Raw genomic sequence first — 20,886 nt, forward strand, 5'->3', positions numbered from 1 at the left:
TTATTTCTTGGATTCTCCAAATTTTGTGGTCAGTGTAGGTTATTTTCTGACGTTTTAAATCACTTCTTTTGAAATACTCCCAGTAAAGAAGGTGTTGCCAATTTGAAGGTTTCATTCGGATTGTTTGGAGAATTGTTTGGTCCCAATGTAACCACCAAGATCACTTACCAAAAGGTTTAAGTTTTATAGTGAATATTAAATGTTACTCCCAATCCTGTCTCAATTTGGCTTTCGAATGGGTATATTAATGTGAGACCAATCACAAAAGTTAGTAGTCGGACGTGACTTTCGGCCTCTCGCACAGTGATGGATTAACGCTCGGCTAAAAGTCTCGGGACTTGTGTGCTGTTTGGAATTGAATGGGAGTGAATGAGACTGTGAGCTTTGGCAAAACTGAAATATAAATATCTTCAGTTGTTGTACATTCACGTAAAATTTGTCCCAATTAATATCAAGAGATTGGCAGTGGGGGAAAAAATGGAGATCCAGGCCTCCATCACCATTATTTATATGACAATTGTTTTAGGTCTTTATTCCTAATTCTTCCTGTTGTGTAAGCACTGGATATTTTTATCATATTTAAGTAACATCGTTTTTATTGGCTGTAAATGCAATCTCAAAACTTTCCACAGCACACATTCCATCAATACAACAGATTCATGTCTCACTCACCACTCTGCTGCTCTGAATGAAGTCCTAAATAATAATTACTCATGAAAGTGTAATGATGCAATATTGAAGGTCGTCTTTAGGCAAACATCTGATGCAGACCTTGTTGCTTGAAATGTTGCAACATTACATTACATTTTCGGGTGCTTACAAAATTCAGTGTGTGGACTACCTCTCCTTTTTCTTTGTAAAGGAATTAATTAGTGAATGAAAACAGTATTTCTGTTAAAAAAAGAAAGAGAGAGTGGCAGAGTTGTGCCGGAGGACATGGCTCGGTTGGCATTAGTGCTGAGGAAATTTACCTAAAGCAGAATTTACGGGAATACAGAGATTTTCACCAATCCTCACTGTTTTTGAATCGTCTTTTTATTGTTGACTGGCCTTTATTTGTTTGTACCAGACAGGGCTATTATTTGAATACTATATTTATTTATTTATTTATTTACAGTATTCAATTTGTATGCAATGGCACGCACCGTTTTTAACATTCAAATCAAGACAAAGAGACAACTTGCATAAATGAAAAGCAATGAAGAAAATCATTGATGAATGAACTTCCATAGCAGATACGGACAACACGCAGCCAGCAGATATCTGAAATGTTATTAAGGAACAGCGTTAGCCTGGTAGCTCAATCAAACCCCATACTGATTCCTGTTTTAGTTTCTAATAATCCTGTGTTGTTCTATGCAGTCACAGAATTAGACGCACAGCTGCTGGTGTGCTGGTTTTGAACGTCACAGCTAGTATTCATGTTATTTATGTCTCCATGTCCTGTGTATTAGACATTATTAATAGATACATCAACATGAAAGCCTTTGCCAGACTGTCCTGTTATGAAGGAGGAGGTATTTAAATCATCCCCTCCATATATTTGCATCAAACAATGACCAAATATAGAACATGTGTCTGTCTCTCTGCAGGTTCAGTCACGATGTGGCAGTAATGAGAACATTCTGAGAGCGAGTAAGTTCAGAGAGAGGAAAAGTGTGTGTGTGTGTGTGTGTGTGTGTGTGTGTGTGTGTGTGTGTGTGTGTGTGATTAACATGCCAGCCTTGTAAGGGCTCCTGCACACTGGCTGCGTGGCATGTCCGTTTTTATTTCGGCTCCCATGTCAACAGGTTAGAGCTTGCACACTGCCTGCGTGATACACACGTCTCAGGCGTGGCAAAAACGAATGCATGCTAGAAATAGAACCGACGCCTATTTTTCACGCGACACGCAAGCGTTTCCAGGCAAAATAGAATACGAAAAGATGTTTATATGTCATTTTGACACAAATACATATTAATAAATGACATGTTGATGTTTGAAAGTCTCTAGGTTTTGACATAAATGCAGATATAAATGTAACTTAAAAATAAATGATTAATGATGATGATTTTCAAATATTACACCTGTCAATACAGAACGAAATATTCTGTAGCCTATTTTGCCGTCAATACTGTCGACGTTGTCTTTGCTGTAATCAAATCAGTCTACATTTATGTTTATGGGAAACATCCATGTGTACAGACAAGGCTAGCAGCGGCAGCGCCGCGTCAGACACGTTTCTGGTGTGCAAAGACATAGAAAACGCCACGCAACTGACACACAACAGAAACGCCACGCTCACGCCACGCAGCCAGTGTGCAGGAGCCCTAACAGTAACTTGCATCACTGTGGAACATTTTTAAACTTTACGGTATTGTTTACAGAAACGTATTCACTACTTACTCACATACTCTGTGTGCGTGTGTGTTTGTGTGTGTGTGTGTGTGTGTGTGTGTGTGTCTTTGTGTAGGCCACAGTGCGGTGGACATCAGTAAAGTGGCACGTCGTCATCGCATGTCTCCGTTCCCATTGACTTCAATGGACAAAGCCTTCATCACTGTTCTAGAGATGACACCTATTCTGGGAATTGAAGTCATTAACTACAGAGGTGAGTCTTCTGTGTATGTGCGTTGTTCTGTTCTGTTTGTCTCGTTTATGCACAGGCATTATAGACATTGCATTATCATCGTGTGTTATTGGTAATATTTGTAGTTAGGGTTCCTGTGGTCATGGAAAACATGGAATGGTCATGGAATTGGTAAAATCCTTGAAAGTTTTGGAAACGTCATTGAATTTTGTCGTGTTTTAATTAAATTAATTGTTACAGTAATCTTCCATGGATAACCTTTTTACGTAATCATTTCCTGTAGCTGATGTAACGTCGCTCTAATATGCGTTGATGCCTGACAGTGTTTTGTAAACTATCACGTACGCTTCTCATCTTCTCATTTGTACTTTTTCTCATTTTCGTTCCGTCTCTCCGTCCGTGTATGCCAGCTAGATGAAATCATGTTTGAATAGAGTTTGAATCTGATATGTTTGAATAATGCCAGGTAAGTGTACATTTCATTTCATGGCTCTCTAGTGACCGATACAATTTGTATCGGTCACTAGAGGCCATGGAAAAGTTTTGGAATTTTGTCCATGAAAATGTGTTTAGTGTTTGTTGTTCAGATGTGGTTTGCACTAAATTGACCTGGTTTTTGGGCCAATTTCTTTAGATGGTTTCGGTCGAGTGCTCGCTCAGGACATCTATGCCAAAGACAACCTTCCTCCGTTCCCTGCTTCCGTTAAAGATGGCTACGCTGTACGGGGTGAGACCACTAATACTATCTATCACTAAACAACAACTGATAAACAGTACATGGGTGACACAAATGTAAAACAGGATCTAGAAAAATGCCATTAAATGTAACTTTGCTGACATCTGCATTCAACTACACATTTACATGTATTCACTTGTTGGCATTGAATGAATTAAAGAGCAAATTCTTCACACAGTATTCTGTACGTAAACTGTGCTCTTGGCTGCCACTTGAGTTTGAACCCTTGTGTTGTCTTCTGGTCAAATTCGAAATTTCTACTTCAGAAAAATGGATTTCTTTTTAACTACCTAATTTTATTTACCCAAAAATAACACAGATGGACGATTCCTTACAACTCCCTCCACATGTACAACAAGAGATCAGATCTCTACTTTCATTGCATTTTGAGTGTTTTGTTAAATTTTTTAGCATTTGAAAAAGAAATTGAAATGTTGTCGAAACAGTATCCTCTCTGAACTTTCATATACATTAGGTTTATTGACCATGAATTCCAAAAATAAGTGTGAAACTAATAGTAAGTCGGTGTGAGTGTTGTTTATACATGGTAGTCTTGTGAAAAGAAGCGTTCAACGGCAAAAAAAGTGTCGAAAAAAGGGACAAAAACGTCAGAACAAGTGTTGATTTTCAGTTTTGACCCAGGAGGACCTGCGTGCATGGTAGCAATGGAAGACAACACAAGGGTTAAAAATCAACAGTCATGGTCTAATTTCCGTAATTAACTTAATCAGCATCATTATCATTGACCTGTAGCTGCTGACGGCCCGGGAGATCGCTTCATCATGGGAGAATCACAGGCCGGACAACAGGTCAGCTCTAATACACTAACACTATGATAAGTTACAGTCGTGAACAACACAACCTAGTGCCATTAGTGTCACATTTAGCAGTACAGGTACTAGCAGTGCTAACAACACAACTATTAGCATTTCTACTAATACAAATCCCACCATCTACGTTTGTACATCAAGCTAGGTGAGTAACGCTGTGACATTATATAAGAAGTAGCTAGGGCTGGGTTCAAATAATGGATTCTCCAATTAAAATCGATCTTTGTTTGAGTGATCTGATATGGATTCAATAAAAAACAGAAATTGATTTTTTAATATATGCCTTTTCACCATGCATGTATAAATAAAAAGTACTTTAAACGCACATTTTGGGGGAGTCAATTCTTAAAGTGCTCATATTATGCTTTTTGGCTTTGTCCCTTTCCTTTATTGTGTTATATATATATATATATATATATATATATATATATATATATATATATATATATATATATATATATATATATTTATTTTTTTTGTGCATGTTATAGGTTTACAAAGTAAAAAAGCCCAAAGTCCACCCCAAAGGGACTTAACATCTCCAACAGAAAACACTGTTCACAAACTGCTCCAAACAGCTCTATTGTAGTCCAGCCTTTACTTCCGTGACAAACGTGCGTCACTTTGTTACACGTTATAATGCTCACCTAGCTGCTAGCATGGCACGACCTCATACTCTGCTTCTGACTGGCTAGTAGTCCTTACCTAGCTACTGCGCATGTGTGCAACCTGGTGCATTATAAACAATATTTGAGGGTTGCTTCTTTTTTGTACAATTTACAACATAAGTTCTCAGAGAATCTCTTTTATATCCAAGCAAAGTTGGTATTGTAATCGAATCGGGACCTTGTGAATCGGAATTGAATCGATTCGGGAAATCATTGGCGATACCCAGCACTAGAAGTACTATTAAAAATGTCTACTACTGCTACTGCTACGAGTAGGACTATGGGTGCTATTTTAATGGTACAAGTCCAATGACCAGCGTCAAGTGGAATGTCTTGAACGCACAGCCTTTGTGTCCAATTGGGTGTATCTGCATGATTATCATTCGATCTTTCGAAACAGGGATTTAATCAGACTCAATAAGGGGTGTGTGTGTGTGTGTGTGTGTGTGTGTGTGTGTGTGTGTGTGTGTGTGTGTGTGTGTGTGTGTGTGTGTGTGTGTGTGTGTGTGTAGCCCACTCATACAGTGATGCCAGGTCAGGTGATGAGGGTGACGACCGGGGCTCCGATTCCTTGTGGAGCCGACGCTGTGGTCCAGATAGAAGATACAGAACTTCTGAGGGAGTCTGAGGATGTAAGTACCTTGAATACTGTCTAGTTTTATACTATGCGTTTGTTTGCAGGTATGATGATAGTGACAGTCTGGTTTGTTTCAGGGCACAGAGGAGCTGGAGGTGAGGATCATGGTCCAGGCCCGGCCCGGACAGGACATCAGGTAAAAACAAACCACTATATGCTAAAGGAACCAAGTGGAGGCTAATTCATATGAAAGCTGTATCAAAGCCTCCAGCTAATTATGATTGTAACATTGCGTGTCTGCATAGGCCAATAGGCCATGACATCAGGCGAGGGGAGTGTGTGTTGGCTAAAGGAACACATATGGGCCCGTCAGAGATCGGCCTGCTGGCTACAGTGGGAGTGACTGAGGTCAGCGTGCACAAGTTCCCTGTGGTGGCTGTCATGTCCACTGGAAACGAGGTACATACACATAAACGGATGAAAATACACAGACTTTTCCTATGATCTTTGTATTCAGAGTTCTGGGTTTCCTACTGCATGTAGATATCAGTTGAATTCCTTTTACGTTTGTGTGTGAGTAGCTGTTGAATCCAGAGGATGACCTCCACCCAGGGAAAATACGTGACTCCAACCGCTCCACCCTGCTGTCCACCATCCAAGAACATGGATATCCCACCATCAACCTGGGCATCGTTGGAGACAAGTAGGGGCACTTGGTTTATACAAATAACTTCTAAAATAAGCTTCCTACGGAGCAGAGCAGTAAAGGTCTGCAGAGATCCGGCATCTCCGCAGACCACCGTTCAGCTAAACCATGGATGTATAATAAAACCTGGATACAGCGTTTGAGGCGGAGCCCCGTTCATTCCTATGAGAGTTGCTCCATGGCGCACGAAGCCAAAAAAAACTGCCCTGTATAAGATTATCTTGATGATCAGCGCTGCTTCTGCACTATGGGGCCCATAGAGCAGGCTCACTAGAGACCTCCGCCGGCCGAGCCGGCTACTTCCCATTTAGCCCCTCGGCTAAGTTGAAGGGGGATTAATTTATTTAATCGTGCCGCTCGTCTAGACTTTCCAAATGTTATCGGATCGAATGGATCAAATTCTGAAAGTGAAACGAGTCATTTTGCAGGGCTTGTGATGCTCAAAATGAATTCCCCACTGATTTTACACGCTCTCTTTTGCTATGTACGTCTATATAGATAGATTTTGAAAGTCCCAAGTAAAACTGGATCCTTCGCTTCCCATAATGCCACTTGGTTGTGTCTTTTTTTTTGTCACGACCTCCTTGCTTGGTAAACACCCACCTCTTTTAAATTCCACATCTCCAGTTTGTAACACAAGCTTTCCATTAATAATCAAACATAATCAAATCAACATAACCCTGATGACATCACCGTGACATCAACAGGGTTATTTTCTCAGACTTTCCAAATACCCCTCACAGCCACAGAAGATATTATTATACAGATGTTTTCGTAGGCTGAGTAGCACTCCCCATTTAGTAGTGAACTGAGTTTAATGTATCATGCGTGTTTGCAGCCCTGATGACTTGCTGTCAGCGCTCCACGAGGGAATCAGTCGTGCCGACGTCATCATCACTTCGGGCGGTGTGTCCATGGGAGAGAAGGTAACCTCTCACCTGTGACCCATCTCTTCTAACTTACTAAATAATTCACTGACACGTTGAGTAGATATTCTGATCTTTAATAAGGAAGCAGCCAAATTCTCATCAACCCTTTTCACAGTATATCTGTTTGCCTGCTGTTTATCCTCCAGGTTTGTTTTTCTGCTCTAACAACATACTGTATGAAAGCACTACTGTCTCACAGCTGATTCCGCTTTTCTTTTATTTTACAGTATTGTTGTTCTCCATCTGTGTGTGTTTGTGTGTTTTATCAGGACTACCTAAAGCAGGTGCTGGATATTGACCTTCATGCTCAGATCCACTTTGGACGAGTCTTTATGAAGCCAGGGTGAGATGGGGAAGGGTACCAATGGATTCCTTAGGTATTCTAGTATCATGTGATAAAGACAGAGATCGATTCTGGATTATTTTTAATCAATATCGGATCATCAATCTTAATGAAAATCTTTTTTTTTTTTAAACCCAACCCTAAGTATTACTACTGCTACTACTATTGCTGATGCTACCACTGCCTTTGATACTGTTCTGACACCTGGAGGAAAAGTAATCACCTGTGGGTTTCTGTTCCGCAGTCTTCCTACTACATTTGCCACAGTTGACATTGATGGAATACGGAAACTCATCTTTGCTCTGCCAGGTAATATATTTATGTCCGAAGTAACTGGGTGTGTGTTGTTTGGGTGTCTGTAAGTGTGTCCTCTCCTTGCTCAAAACCCCCTGGACCATCTCTGATACCCCTTTGCTTTGCCCTAATAATCTATTTTGTGTTATTTTGGCTCAACGCCCACTAAGGGCGCTTTCTCAAGTATCGTTCCGTAGACCCGGTGCGATTCGGGGGTGAAGTTGCAACATAGTTCCTTTTTTTGTATTTGGTTTGCGTTCGGACTGCACTTTGTCAGACACAGCTAATATTGTAAACAAATGTCATCTGCTCGAAACGGGTGCTTGTTTATTGGACAGAATATCTGAGTTCCCTGGTCTCAGAAATAATGGAGCAACACCAAATTTATAACGTATAGGGTTTTCTGGTTTTGCTTTAGTGTTTTTCCATCCATCCATCTTCGTCCGCTTATCCGGTATCGGGTCGCGGAGGCAGCAGCTCCAGCAGGGGACCCCAAACTTCCCTTTCCCGAGCCACATTAACCAGCTCCGACTGGGGGATCCCGAGGCCTTCCCAGGCCAGGTTGGAGATATAATCCCTCCACCTAGTCCTGGGTCTTCCCCGAGGCCTCCTCCCAGCTGGACGTGCCTGCCACCCTCCTGAGGAAATCCATTTCGGCCGCTGCTTTAGTGAAACTGCATTCGGTTTGGCAGCCATTTTGTTGTCCTTTTATTCTCATTTTTAGCTGCATGAGTGTTGGCGTACTGTATGGCTGTGTGCTCGCAAACAGAAAAATATTTTGTCATACTTCATACTTTAGTGTTTTTTAATATTTTAAAATAAGGCAAACAATATGAGCAGATAACAGACAGCGAGTGAAGGAGAGGGCAGCCCTGATGAGAGAGAGAGAGAGAGATGATGCGTTGTCACACAGACGACCGGCGATGTGGTCATATTAGTAGGTTATGGATTTGAAAGTTATCATCCCTTAAATCATATATAAGTCTGTAAATTGAGTGCAAGGTTGAAATCGCAGGCTAGTAAATGCACTTTTTTTTTGGTTCACTTCCTATATTTGGTTATTTGGTTCAGGTAGCAGGCCCGCCCATGATGGTGACAGATGCAGGTTTGATTTTTTTATTGCCAGAGTGACAGTATCGCAAAGGCGTTTTCGCAAATATTGATACGGATGTGATCAAGTCAGCAGAGTAATAAAGCTCCAGGGTGTGTATTCTGACAATCTCACTTGCTTGAGCCAGTCTGTAAATGGGTGCCTAAACTTACCCATTGGTTTATAATGATTGGCTCCTACCTCAGCATACTGTCGCCAGTTAGGGCAACATTGGCCATTCCTCTTGTTTCCCTCCAGCCCTGGACCCACATGTAGCATCAGCCCCTGTCTTGTGTGTCTGTACTCTAGCTGTCCTCATCCTTGGTTTGTATGGTTTGCTTATGGAACTGTTAGAATTGCTATATTGCTGATATACTGGGGTAAAGGTAAAATCAGGTATTGGTCTGTCAGTAACTTTCACATCCAATAAGAAGAAGGTTGCTCTTATTTTATTCAAGCAGTCTAAGGCCTGGACTATGTGTAAAACCTGCCTCACTCTGCCTTTTTAAGACAGTTCTTCCCATTTTTGCCCTGGACCCTGTATCTCTTGATCAATTACCAGCAAACAAATAAATTCAGATCTAATTGTGTCAGTTGGTTTATTTTTGATAGCATACGGCTCAAAAAACCTGTAATGTACATCTTTTTCAACATATTATGACAAAAGGAGTCAGTCTAGCTCTCCGTTGTGTAGTGGCATTTGATATCCATAGAACACACTGCATGTGCTACAGTATGCACACAGAAGAAGTCACACGGTAGCCTGGAAGCGCCTCTCCATGGCTCAGATGTGATCAAATGGCTGCTTATCTGGAATGTTGATGCACCTTGACCCTGGAATATATCACAGTGGTGTAACCTGACTCGAGATGCTACTTTTATGTGGGCTTGCATAGTAAACATTTGGTTTTGACGACATGTCTCCAATGGCTGTTGCTTATTACTCTCTGATGGAGCTCCATGCAGTGTTTTGAGTAAAACTCACCCAAACTCTCCAGCAGGGCTTTTTTCAATGACCAATGCCGATATTTAAAGAGCAGGGCAGCCGATGTATATTGCTGATATCATGTTGTTGTTGTTGTTGCTTTTATGCATCTGATAGAATATAACAGTAATAAGTAATAACAAATGAGAAACACAATTGCTGAACTTAAATGAACATGTATTGTCTGCATTGTCTCTGATTAGTATGTGTCCAGTTGCAGGCTTTAACTTGCAGCATAGATTTGAAAATGCAAAGGAAAAACGTTTTCAAAATACTCCTTGTCATGTGGACGGCCCCTAAAAGGCTTCACAGTTACACTTACTCACCGTCCTACAACCATCCCAAATGACAAATCTGATAAATGTTTTACTGGTCGGGAGAAGAAGGGAGGGCTGGGGGCGCCCATACAATAGTTTTTCGAGCCCTGTAAGCTAGTTTAGCTGGTTGAAGGCTTGCTGCCGTTACGCTGACGTATGCCCTTATATTGGAGAAATTGACAAGGGGGAGCGCTAACTTCGTTCTACAGCAGCCACACTGACAAGGCTGTGGCGAGTCAGTCCAGGTAAACCTGAGCTTCAGGTAAAGTTCATTATATTTCATTCATATTTCCATACATTTTAGTTAAGGTCCCGTAGTTTTAGGCTGCAATTCCTTTGGTATCAAAAATCTCTTTATTGTGTTACTCCAAGTAACTTTAACTGCTGCAGCTACAACTTTTGGCCATGTTGGTAAGCAGAGCAAATCGGTGGGCCAAACTACAAGAACTACATTTCTGTTGTTTTCAGAACACCTGCATGCAGCTGTCCCTTTCTCCAAACACAGTCTCTACCTCTGCCCCTCAAACTGTAAAAACCTCTGCTCTATAGTGAAGCAACTAAGATTGTCTTTGTAAGATACAACTAACTGATACAGTGGGAAACATTAACAAGATTACAAGGGTTACAAATGGGCAGAACTGTCCTTTTGAAAAGCTGCCAACAACAAGATTTTGAAGATCTGCATAAAGTTTTGGCTTAAAAAGCTACTATAGAACCCCCAGTCTCTCTTTGACTAAGGCACAGCAGTCCTTTACTGCTGTGTTGCAGTTCCACTGTTGTTTTCAGTGCTAGATGTCAGTATGTCACCATGGCAATGTAAAGGAATCCTACAGTATAGTGTGTCCTTTGGCCTTGATCTGGGCCCTTGTGATTTGGAGTGTGTTGGTCTTTGCTCCAGTCCAGCACTGTGTATGTACTGCTATTGTTATTAAAGGAAACTTCAACTTCAGAGAGACTGGGCCCTCCCTGCTGGAGGTCGTAGCCCCGAGTGAGACCGAGGCCAGACAACCACTAACCCCTGCACCTAGAGGAAGTAGGTCCTAAAAAAAAAAAAAAACACAATAAGGCTAATTTATGCTCCTGCGTTAAATCGACACGGTGGGTACGTAAGTAGGTACGTGGAGATACGGACCCCACGCCGTAGTACGACGTACACCTCTCGAAAAATGTATTTAGCGTTGCATTTCATCCTACTTATTTCCTGGTTCTCCTTCTCCATAAACAACATGAAATCAAGGAAAGGGTTAACTTTTCCTGCTACAGCTTTCCCACCGTGGTCAGAAAGAACAGGGGAGACACTTTGTTTCTCTCACTATGCCTCTAGAGTCGCTACTCGCTCCGGAGCTAATCCCCTTCACGCACTCACTCGCTCTACCACCCCCTCCCCCTCACGCACACACCCATGCCAGCCCTGCTATTCTCTTAAAAAGATTCTCTAGAACGACGCAGACACCAACGCACAAGTATAAACCTCAGACGTAGGCTACGGCGAAAGCTCTGAGTAAAGCCCCCGCAGAAGCATAAATCCGCCTTCACCCACAAATGACCTCTGACTGCACAGATCCCCTTCCATCCTGCTTGGAAGACCTTTTCAACTTTGACGTTGTTGCCACTGACCTTTCAAGGCGCAACCAAAGCCAGAAGCAATGATGACGTATGCCCGCGCTGCGCTTTGCCTCTCTGCCTGCAATATGCTCTGCACTCAACACCTCACGGTTTTACCTCTGATCATATGAAGGTGGCTTAATGTGGTTGTGTTGGGCGTGTTGGTTATGACTATAACAGCAAAACACATTTATAGATAGTACAGCCATGGGTGTAGGTTTCGTTTCAACATTGCTGGGGACATGTATTAAGCTGGGGGTCTGGTGTCCTCCCCCAGAATTTTAAATGTCAAACACTTACCTGCATTCTGGTGAATTTTTCTGCACCAATATATGGTGGAAATGTCTGTATTTATGTAAAGGAAAACACAGGTGAAAAATAAAATATAAAAACATAATGGGATATAAAGTGCTCAATGGTGTTTTAAGCCCCCAACGTCGACTTCAAGGCACCTAACCATTGCCTAATCCTAGTGCCTTCCAGGCAGCGCTGCCTGGAAGACGACGTTGGGGGCTTAAAACACCAAACACCATATAGAGCAGTAAAGCCGCCTACACATGATAAGCGCTCTCTGCGCACCGCTAGGTAGGGCGCAGAGAGCAAAGCGCAGGGCAGGTATTCATCATCGAGGGTGTGCAAGGAAGCTATTTATCGTTGCTAGGTAACGACAGCTGTTATCTCATTGGTTGCGCTTTCGAAAGGTCACCGGCAACTAGGTCAAAATTGAAATAATTTGAACTTTGGGCGCAGCGCAAAGCGGAAAATCTGAGCAGTGCGCGATGCCAGGGGCAGCGCAGCGCTCTCCTCGTAGGAAATCAATGGAACGGCCAACGCAAAGCGGCTTTGCCGCCTATCATGTGTAGGCGGCTTAAGGCTCTCAGGCATTCTGTATTGCTTTCAAATATTTATTCTCCTGTAGATCAACTTTTTAATGTTATCTTAACACACATGTAGGCATGATTTACACTTCTGTCCTCTTTGGCGTCTTTTGTTTGGGGAAGTAATCTCTTTAAATGTGCATGTTTCACCTGTTCACGTCAATGATGAATTCATTTATAATGAATGGATGGACTTTAATAGCTCATGTTCAAAACTTTTTGCCCATTCCCCATATAACTTATCCTGTCTGTGTTCTCTGAGATTTGGAGAATAAATAGTTGTTATATTTAGAAAAACAATGTTATTTGTTGTTAATATTACAAGGATAGAGTCGTAAATGAATGAGAATAAAGTAACAATTTCAAGAGGAAATCTACCTGCCCTGTAGTCTGATGTGCATTAAGTTGTTGCTCGGCTGATATTCAGACCGCCTGAGAGAGACAGAGCCATGTTTGGGACTCTGGTCTCTGGATGAGACAAAATTTAGAGAAGTGGTTGTGTGCTCTGTATTGGAGGTGGAAACCGAAACTAACTGAAAACAGTTCTGATCAGGCATAAATCTCACCATTGTGTGGCTTATTGTCCACACAAATGTTAACTTCACCATCTCCGATAAAGTGCAGTTCACAGCCTCTTGACCAGGCTTTTTAGTGGGAAGCATTCTGAAGTAGGGAGGCAGTCCCAAACACAAAGGGGGCTATAAGGGAGGGGGACGCAGAGACAGCCACACAGAGCTGCCGGGCAGAGGAAAGATGCTACAAAGCAATCCCAACCTTTTACAATTCTAAATAACTGGGGCACACTAAGCAGCTCTCGCCTCCTCCATGTCTGGCAGTAAGTACGATATTTGCATGTGATGTGAACCTTTAGATTGCCCCCTCCCTTTCGGCCAATCAAATGCTAGCATGTTAGGTCATCTTGGAGAAGTAGCCTCTGGGAGGACACATCAGAATGATCTAATATGACTTCACTCCAAAGATGATGCGAATGAGCTCGCTCAAATATTGGTAGGGACAATTCTGTCCTCCTAAAATATGGAAAGGGACAAGTCCCTACCGTCCATTTGCAAACCTACACCCTTGAGTAAAATACATGCACAGGGATGTATCTGGGTTACACTAGTGTAAAGAGATATCAGCAGCTAACACACACACACAGACATGTACAGGAATAACATGTTTAATGCAAACGGGGACAGTGCAGGACAGACTAGACATTAGTGTACACATACAGGAGACACTGCGCTGTGTATGCACTAATATCAATGATCTACTGATGCTGAACTTTGTAGATAGTTGTTTGCGGGTTAACCTTAGTAACCCTGTTTTGTTTTCCAGGTAACCCAGTGTCTGCAGTGGTGACATGTAACCTGTTTGTGATTCCTGCTCTGAGGAAGATGCAAGGCATTCTGGACCCTAGACCTACAATTATTAAAGCTAGGGTAACACACACACACACACACACACACACACACACACACACACACACACTAGGGCGGGCATTAATGAATAGTGTAGCTTAGTAGTCGTCAACTTCTCTCCAAAGGTCTACGAATAGTCGCATAATCACAGGATATATGCAATCTCACCAATAAACATGAATGTCCACGGTTTATGATTATTTGTTTATTGAAAAACATCAATATTGGCTGACAGACAGCGGAATGAGCTGTCATAAGGACACAGATTATTAACACAGCTTCCACAGATGGCAGGTGTAAACAGAAAGTAGGCTATAAACAGTGCAGACTGAAATTTGAAACATAGCTTACTCACCACAATAAAACGCCATAATGAAAGTGCAAAAATAGAAAATATTCAACATCTCTCCAATATCCAACGTTACTCGCTGTCGCTACAGTCCTCCATTTACTATCCTCATTTTGCACTCCTGGTTAGCATTCAAGAAAAAGTCTGCTCCATGTCCGCTGCTTTACCGCCTCGCGCTGCAGTGTCTTAGGTCACACAAACAACTATGACTTGTTTACCCACACCACCCGCTGCTGCATATCTCGCACCACAGATGAAAGAATATTCGGCAATAATGTGCCGCATGGATTAGTAGTTTTGATTGTCGAATATTCGAATAGTCGACTATTTTGTGAAACCCCTAATGCGTGATTTATGCTTCCGCATAAAATCTATGCCGTAGCTACGTAACAAGCACTACCACCCTGCGGCGTAGCCTGACGTGCACCTCTGGAAAAATGTAACTACACATCGCTGCGACGCACGTCGCTCAGCCGTGGCTTGGTAGCATTGCATTTCCCCCGACTCATGCCCTGGTTCTCCTTCTCCATGAACAACATGAAATCAAGGAGAGGGTTAACTTTTCCTGCAACAGATTCCCCACCGTGGTCAGAAAGCACAGGGGAGACACTTAGTTTCTCCCACTATCACTAGAATTGCTCCGTCTACCACACACTCCCCACATCCTTAACACATACACACACATACACATACACACACACACACACACACACACACACATGTCGGCCCTGCTAAGAGATCGACGCACACACCAACGCACAAGTATACACTTCAGGCCACTTACTTGGCTACGGCGGAAGCTCTGCGTGGAGCCTCCGCAGAACTCCATAAATCAAGCTTATCACACACACACACGCACACACACACACACACACACACACACACACACACACACACACACACACACACACAGAACATCCCCAACCCAAGCTATCAACCCCTATCTTGCTGACGTATCTTTGAGCAAGACACTGAATTCCTACGAACTCCAACACTGTTGAGAGGCCAAGATAAAGGTGAACGTCCCTATGGGGAATCAATCATGTTTCACCTTATTATGTTAAATTAAGAAACTGAAAACGTTTTGTCCCCAATGAAGAATCCACAGTTTGAAAAAATGCATCTCAGAACACATCAGCCAACCAGAGCCCTTAACAATAACCTACAAAGAGATATTACAATATGAAACACTTACTGACATATTTTAGTAGTTATAGTATTAGATACTGTATCTTGGGCTGCTAATTTGTAACATTTTGTAATATGTAATAACTGCAGTATTTAGACCTTTTTGGGAGATGCGCTTATTTGCTTTCTTGTTGAGAGTTACATCAGATGATCAACACTTCTCTAATGTTTGTACTGTAAATATGGGTTAGCAGTGGGTTAGCTTAGCTTATAATTGAGACTGGAAACCGATACAGCCACCCCAACAGCTAGCCTGGCTCTGTCCAAAAGGTAACAACATCCTCCTACCAGAACCTCTAAAGCTCATCGATTAACACGTTTATATGTCTAATTTGTTGAAACTGCTTCATATTTAGTGTACAGACACAAGAATGGTATTGATCTTCTCAGCTAACTCTCGGTGAGAAAGAATGATTGTATGTGCTTGAAAATCCCTGTAAGTGTGAAGCAATATACCTAGACAACAATGTTTTTACTCAATTAAGCCCTTAAATGTGTGGTTTTTTGGACAATATAAACCCTATATTTAATATGTCACATTTTGTGTGTGTTTTTCAGCTTTCCTGTGACGTGAAGCTGGATCCCAGGCCAGAGTACCACCGCTGTATTCTCACCTGGCATCACCAGGAGCCACTGCCCTGGGCACAGAGCACAGGTAAGCACAGGACACACACACAGGTTTGTGGTACTATCTTTGTGGGGACCCGTCACTGACATAATGCATTCCCTAGCCCCTTACCCTAACCTTAACCATCACAACTAAATGCCTAACCTTAACCCTTACCCTCACCATAACCTAATTCTAACCCTAATCCTACAATCAAGTCGTAACCCTCAAACAGGAGTGTGTCCCATGTGTCTGACTGAGCGATCAAAACATTAAACAATTAATTGTGTCATGAAATGCATACTGCAGAGATAAGTGCAACGTATAAATACTCAAACACCCACCTTCAAAATAGGTGGTGTTTTGAAAAAGGTCTCTGTTTTGACAGGACCTTAATTATTGGTGGACCAACCAAACTGTTAGTTGTTGCTATGATTAATAGGAGGGGGAAAAGTAACTGTTAACAGTCTGCTGTAATGCTCTTTGCTCTTTATTTTTTATTTATATCTTTTATTTAGTCTTTATTTTAACATAATACATACTGTGTAAATATACTTATATTGTTTGTACCTATACTTATATTGTTTAATATTCCATCTAAAGAATGTGTGACGTGCACCAACAACACCAAAACAAATTTCTTGTATGTGTTAAAAAACGTACTTGGCAATAAAACCCTTTCTGATTCTGAAATTAAACGTGCATGCACTACATAAAACAAAAAATGATATATTGACTAAAATACTAATAAAAATAATACTTTACATGAGTACCGTAATCCAGAAAAACAAAGTGTGGAAAAAAGCATGAATATATTGTTAAATTAAATTGGTAGAACTATACATTACGATGAACTTGAATTTTATTTTTACTTAATATTATATGAAAGGCACTTTAGTGTGGAGATTATCCAAACAAACTTTTCCCCCTGCCACTATCAGAGGCCCAGCTTTTAATTGACTACCGGTTTTTATTTGAGGAATTACAGTATGTGTATTTGTATAATAGGGTAGAAAATTGCACAAACACACAAGCTCAAACATACATAGGGCTGCAACTAGAAAATATTCACATTTAAACCTTGTGTTGCCCTCACAGGTCAAAACTGAAAATCAACACTTTTTTCAAATTTTTTCGACACATTTTTCGATTCTTTTTTCAACATTTTTGACAGTTTTTTTTTTTGGTTTTTTTTACGTTTTTATCGCTTTTTAAAACATTGTTAGTGCCTTGTTTTCAAAGCTTTATTCTGCTGTTTTCTAGGCTTTCATTGCATTTAGTCGCTTTTTTCAGTGTTTTTGGCTCTTTTGTCACATTATGTCATTTTAGTCAACATTCTTTGACGTTTTTTTTAAACATTTTAATTGCGAAGAGCGCTGCGTTGAACCATCCATGTTATTTTTTTCATGCAATTTTGTTGAAAGAAACCCACATTTCTGATATAGAAAACTTTGAAAAGTGGTCAGACTTGACCCGAGGACAACAGGAGGGTTAAGAAGCTGGAATCATAAAAAAGAAATGACTCAAACCGATTAATGGATTATCAAAATAGTTGACGATTAATTTAATAGTTGACAACTAATCGATTTTTGCAGCTTTACATAAACACTGTCTCTCGCTCTCTCTCTCTCTCTCTCTCTCTCTCTCTCTCTCTCTCTCTCTCTCTCTGTCTCTCTCTCTCTCTCTCTCTCTCTCTGTCTCTCTCTCTCTCTCTCTCTCTCTCTCTTTCTCTCTCTCTCTCGCTTTCTCTCTCTCTCTTTCTCTCTCCCTCTCTTTCTCTCTCTCTCCCTCTCTCTCTTTCCCTCTCTTTCTCTCTCTCTCTTTCTCTCTCTCTCCCCCCCTCTCTCTCTCTCCCTCTCTTTCTCTCTCTCTCCCTCTCTTTCTCTCTCTCCCTCTCTTTTTCTCTCTCTCTCCCTCTCTCTCTCTCTCTCTCTCTCTCTCTCTCTCTCTCTCCCTCTCTTTCTCTCTCTCCCCCCCCTCTCTCTCTCTCTCTCTCTCTCTCTCTCTCTCTCTCTCTCTCTCTCTCTTTCTCTCTCTCCAGGCAACCAGGTATCCAGCAGGCTAATGTCAATGCGTAGCGCTAACGGTCTGCTGATGTTACCTCCCAAAACAGAGCAGTACGTGGAACTGCATAAGGGAGAGGTCGTGGACGTCATGGTCATCGGACGCCTATGATGCAGGCACGTTATATTCTCATCATTTAATTCAAGTCACCTGTAAGAGAGAGGGGGGGGAGGTAGGAGAGGGGAGGAGAGGAGGACACATCCAACCGTAACACCAAAATACTTTCTCCCCAGACTTCAATGTCACTCGCTACCGATTACCGTGGCAGTGCCAGGACTTCCTGTCTGGACAGGAAACGGGCGGGGGCAGGAAGCGATGCATGTCCACCTGGTCGCCATTAGCTGTGATGTCATATGCAACAGCCAATCGGAGCCAGCGGAGGCTGAAACCTCATTGGTCTGCTCTGAGGAGATCACTGTATTTCAATGGAGAAAAAATGTGAAAAAAAATATAAAATATGAGATTTATTCTGTAATAATATTATTATTATCCTGATGATAATGATTATTAATATTCTATTTATTATTATTATTACCATGGTTCTGATTGAATATTATCATCTTAGTAGTACTCATGCCCTCTTCTCTCCTGTTCATTTGCTTTGTGCGTTTGAGATTCTTCCCTGGTAGATATAGAGACCTTCCTCCAATCCTCCTGACCTTTTTTATTTTCCGTTTTTCTCCCTCTTCTTTCTCTCTTCTTCTTTTCTGCTCTAGCATCCTCTACCCAGATATAGAAACTCCTTGATAACCCTTCCCTGCAGTATCACTACATCTCCCCCTTGAACACACTGACCTTAACATCAGTATTGACAGAAATATGAACTATATGCTTATAAAGACACCTTTTGATTAAAGCTGCTGATATAGTTTGTGCCAGTACAGTATATATATATATATATATATATATATATATATATATATATATATATATATATATATAGTTATGAAAAAAAAAAAATGAAAACATACAAGGATACTTGTTCAGTTTTGTTTTCCAGCTATAATATTTTTAATCCATACTGATAACACTAAAACTCATCACGACTCTCAATAAAAGCCATGCAACTCTTTTAGGTGGTTCAGTGGTTAGGCTTCAAGGCAGGGTGAGGCAGGACTCATTTCACCACACTGGAATGATTTCTGTGGTCTGACTTCAGATATAAACACAATTGTCATCATAAAATACATAATGTCTTCTATGATCTGATTCTTGTATCACAGGTGGGCCATGGAGACAGTATCAGTATGACCTTATTAACCCTGCACTCAGTTTATAGTTTACATCGTGAAACTACAACGCGAAATTTGAAACTGATAAATGTATTTGCATTTTTACAACTAGTAGAGGATATCGTGGTGACATTGTTTTTCTTATTATCAAGAAATCCCATAAAATGGCCGATACCAACAACACACTAACAGTAATTGTCATTTGTATGCTTAGATATTTTGAACAAATTAAACAAACTATATTTAGACATTAAAGTATATTTAAAGCCAGGCAAGCTTCGTCTTTATGCAGGCTTTAGCTTCATATTCAGTATACAAACATGAGTGGTAGAGATAGCTTCATATTAATGAATCGTTTCATCTAACTTTGGTAAGCGTATTTACCAAAACGTCAAACAATTCCTTTAAAGCAGGTCAGATTAGCTCCAATTTATCAAAGACAAATCTCAGTAATTTCCTAATGCAGCTGGGAACTGTAGTTGTTTTTTAGCAAACATTGCATTGCATTTGTTGGGGACTATTTTAAGCCACGGATTATTATATGTATGCTGCTCCTCTGTATTTGGAGCAGACGGTGTATGTGGGATTGAGACAAAAAAAACTAAAGTGTGTGTGTGTGTGTTCATGGTAATGAAGGAACATGTTATACAATGCAACAGTGTGGATCATTTGTTTTTAATAGTTTTTGGACAAAATTGTAGCTCTATGGCACAGAGGAATAAGTTGTGCTTTATTAGGCTTTGATACACACATGATACGTAGGATGAATTCCTTGTTGGTTTCGGTCTTTTCATGTGATTTGTTGACAGAAAAATGTAGAATATGATCAGATCCTTTAAAGGACCAGTGTGTAAGATTTAGGGGGATCTATTAGCTAAAATGGAATATAATATTCATAATTATGTTTTTCATTAGTTTATAATTACTAAACTACCAATCGTTGTGTTTTCGTTAGCTAAAGAATGAGCCCTTCGTATCTACATAGTTCCTCTTCCACAGAGCCCGCCAAGTTGCACCGCCATGTTTCTACAGTAGCTCAGAACGGACAAACCAAATGCTGGCTCTCAAGAGGGCCTTTTGTGTTTTTACGTTACCCGACAGCCACCGTAGCTTCTACCACACACTTGGAATGGGGAGGGATCAGTGGTTGCTATCTGCAACCTCACTGCTAGATACTAAATCATACACACTGCTCCTTTAAGTAGCCAAAGATGAATTACTATACCTAATTGACGACTTGTCTCAAAGGCTGGCAGCCAATCAGCCGCCTCCCATCTTTTTTTTTTCCGAAACCACACGGACATGAACGAGAGCTGCTTGTATGAGTTGTGACATACTGTTTTCCCAACTCAGAGAAAACTCCCAACCCGACATCACTTGAAAGCAGGATGTCGCGTTCAGGTGCTCGTAAACTACACAGCTGGTGTATTTCTACCATGACAGTGTTAAGGTGCTTGTTAAAAGTCAAAAGAATCAACGCAGTTCCAGGCTGTAAAAA

General features: G+C 41.1%; 1 protein-coding gene across 1 annotated transcript in view; it reads left to right on the top strand.

Annotated features, from left to right (window-relative positions):
* gphna (gephyrin a) overlaps nucleotides 1-20,886 on the top strand; it is a 33,781-nt gene extending 12,895 nt beyond the window's left edge. Inside the window, exons 10-24 of the mRNA XM_078277181.1 lie at nucleotides 1,593-1,635; nucleotides 2,453-2,590; nucleotides 3,204-3,296; nucleotides 4,059-4,114; nucleotides 5,316-5,435; nucleotides 5,518-5,576; nucleotides 5,686-5,839; nucleotides 5,962-6,083; nucleotides 6,925-7,012; nucleotides 7,285-7,358; nucleotides 7,603-7,667; nucleotides 13,866-13,969; nucleotides 16,044-16,140; nucleotides 18,134-18,272; nucleotides 18,390-20,886. Coding sequence (XP_078133307.1) covers nucleotides 1,593-1,635; nucleotides 2,453-2,590; nucleotides 3,204-3,296; nucleotides 4,059-4,114; nucleotides 5,316-5,435; nucleotides 5,518-5,576; nucleotides 5,686-5,839; nucleotides 5,962-6,083; nucleotides 6,925-7,012; nucleotides 7,285-7,358; nucleotides 7,603-7,667; nucleotides 13,866-13,969; nucleotides 16,044-16,140; nucleotides 18,134-18,267 — 1,347 coding nt within the window. The 3' untranslated portion in view covers nucleotides 18,268-18,272; nucleotides 18,390-20,886. The remainder of the gene's footprint in view (nucleotides 1-1,592; nucleotides 1,636-2,452; nucleotides 2,591-3,203; nucleotides 3,297-4,058; nucleotides 4,115-5,315; nucleotides 5,436-5,517; nucleotides 5,577-5,685; nucleotides 5,840-5,961; nucleotides 6,084-6,924; nucleotides 7,013-7,284; nucleotides 7,359-7,602; nucleotides 7,668-13,865; nucleotides 13,970-16,043; nucleotides 16,141-18,133; nucleotides 18,273-18,389) is intronic.

This window comes from Sander vitreus, chromosome 20 (genome assembly GCF_031162955.1).
Source record: "Sander vitreus isolate 19-12246 chromosome 20, sanVit1, whole genome shotgun sequence".
Taxonomy (NCBI): domain Eukaryota; kingdom Metazoa; phylum Chordata; class Actinopteri; order Perciformes; family Percidae; genus Sander; species Sander vitreus.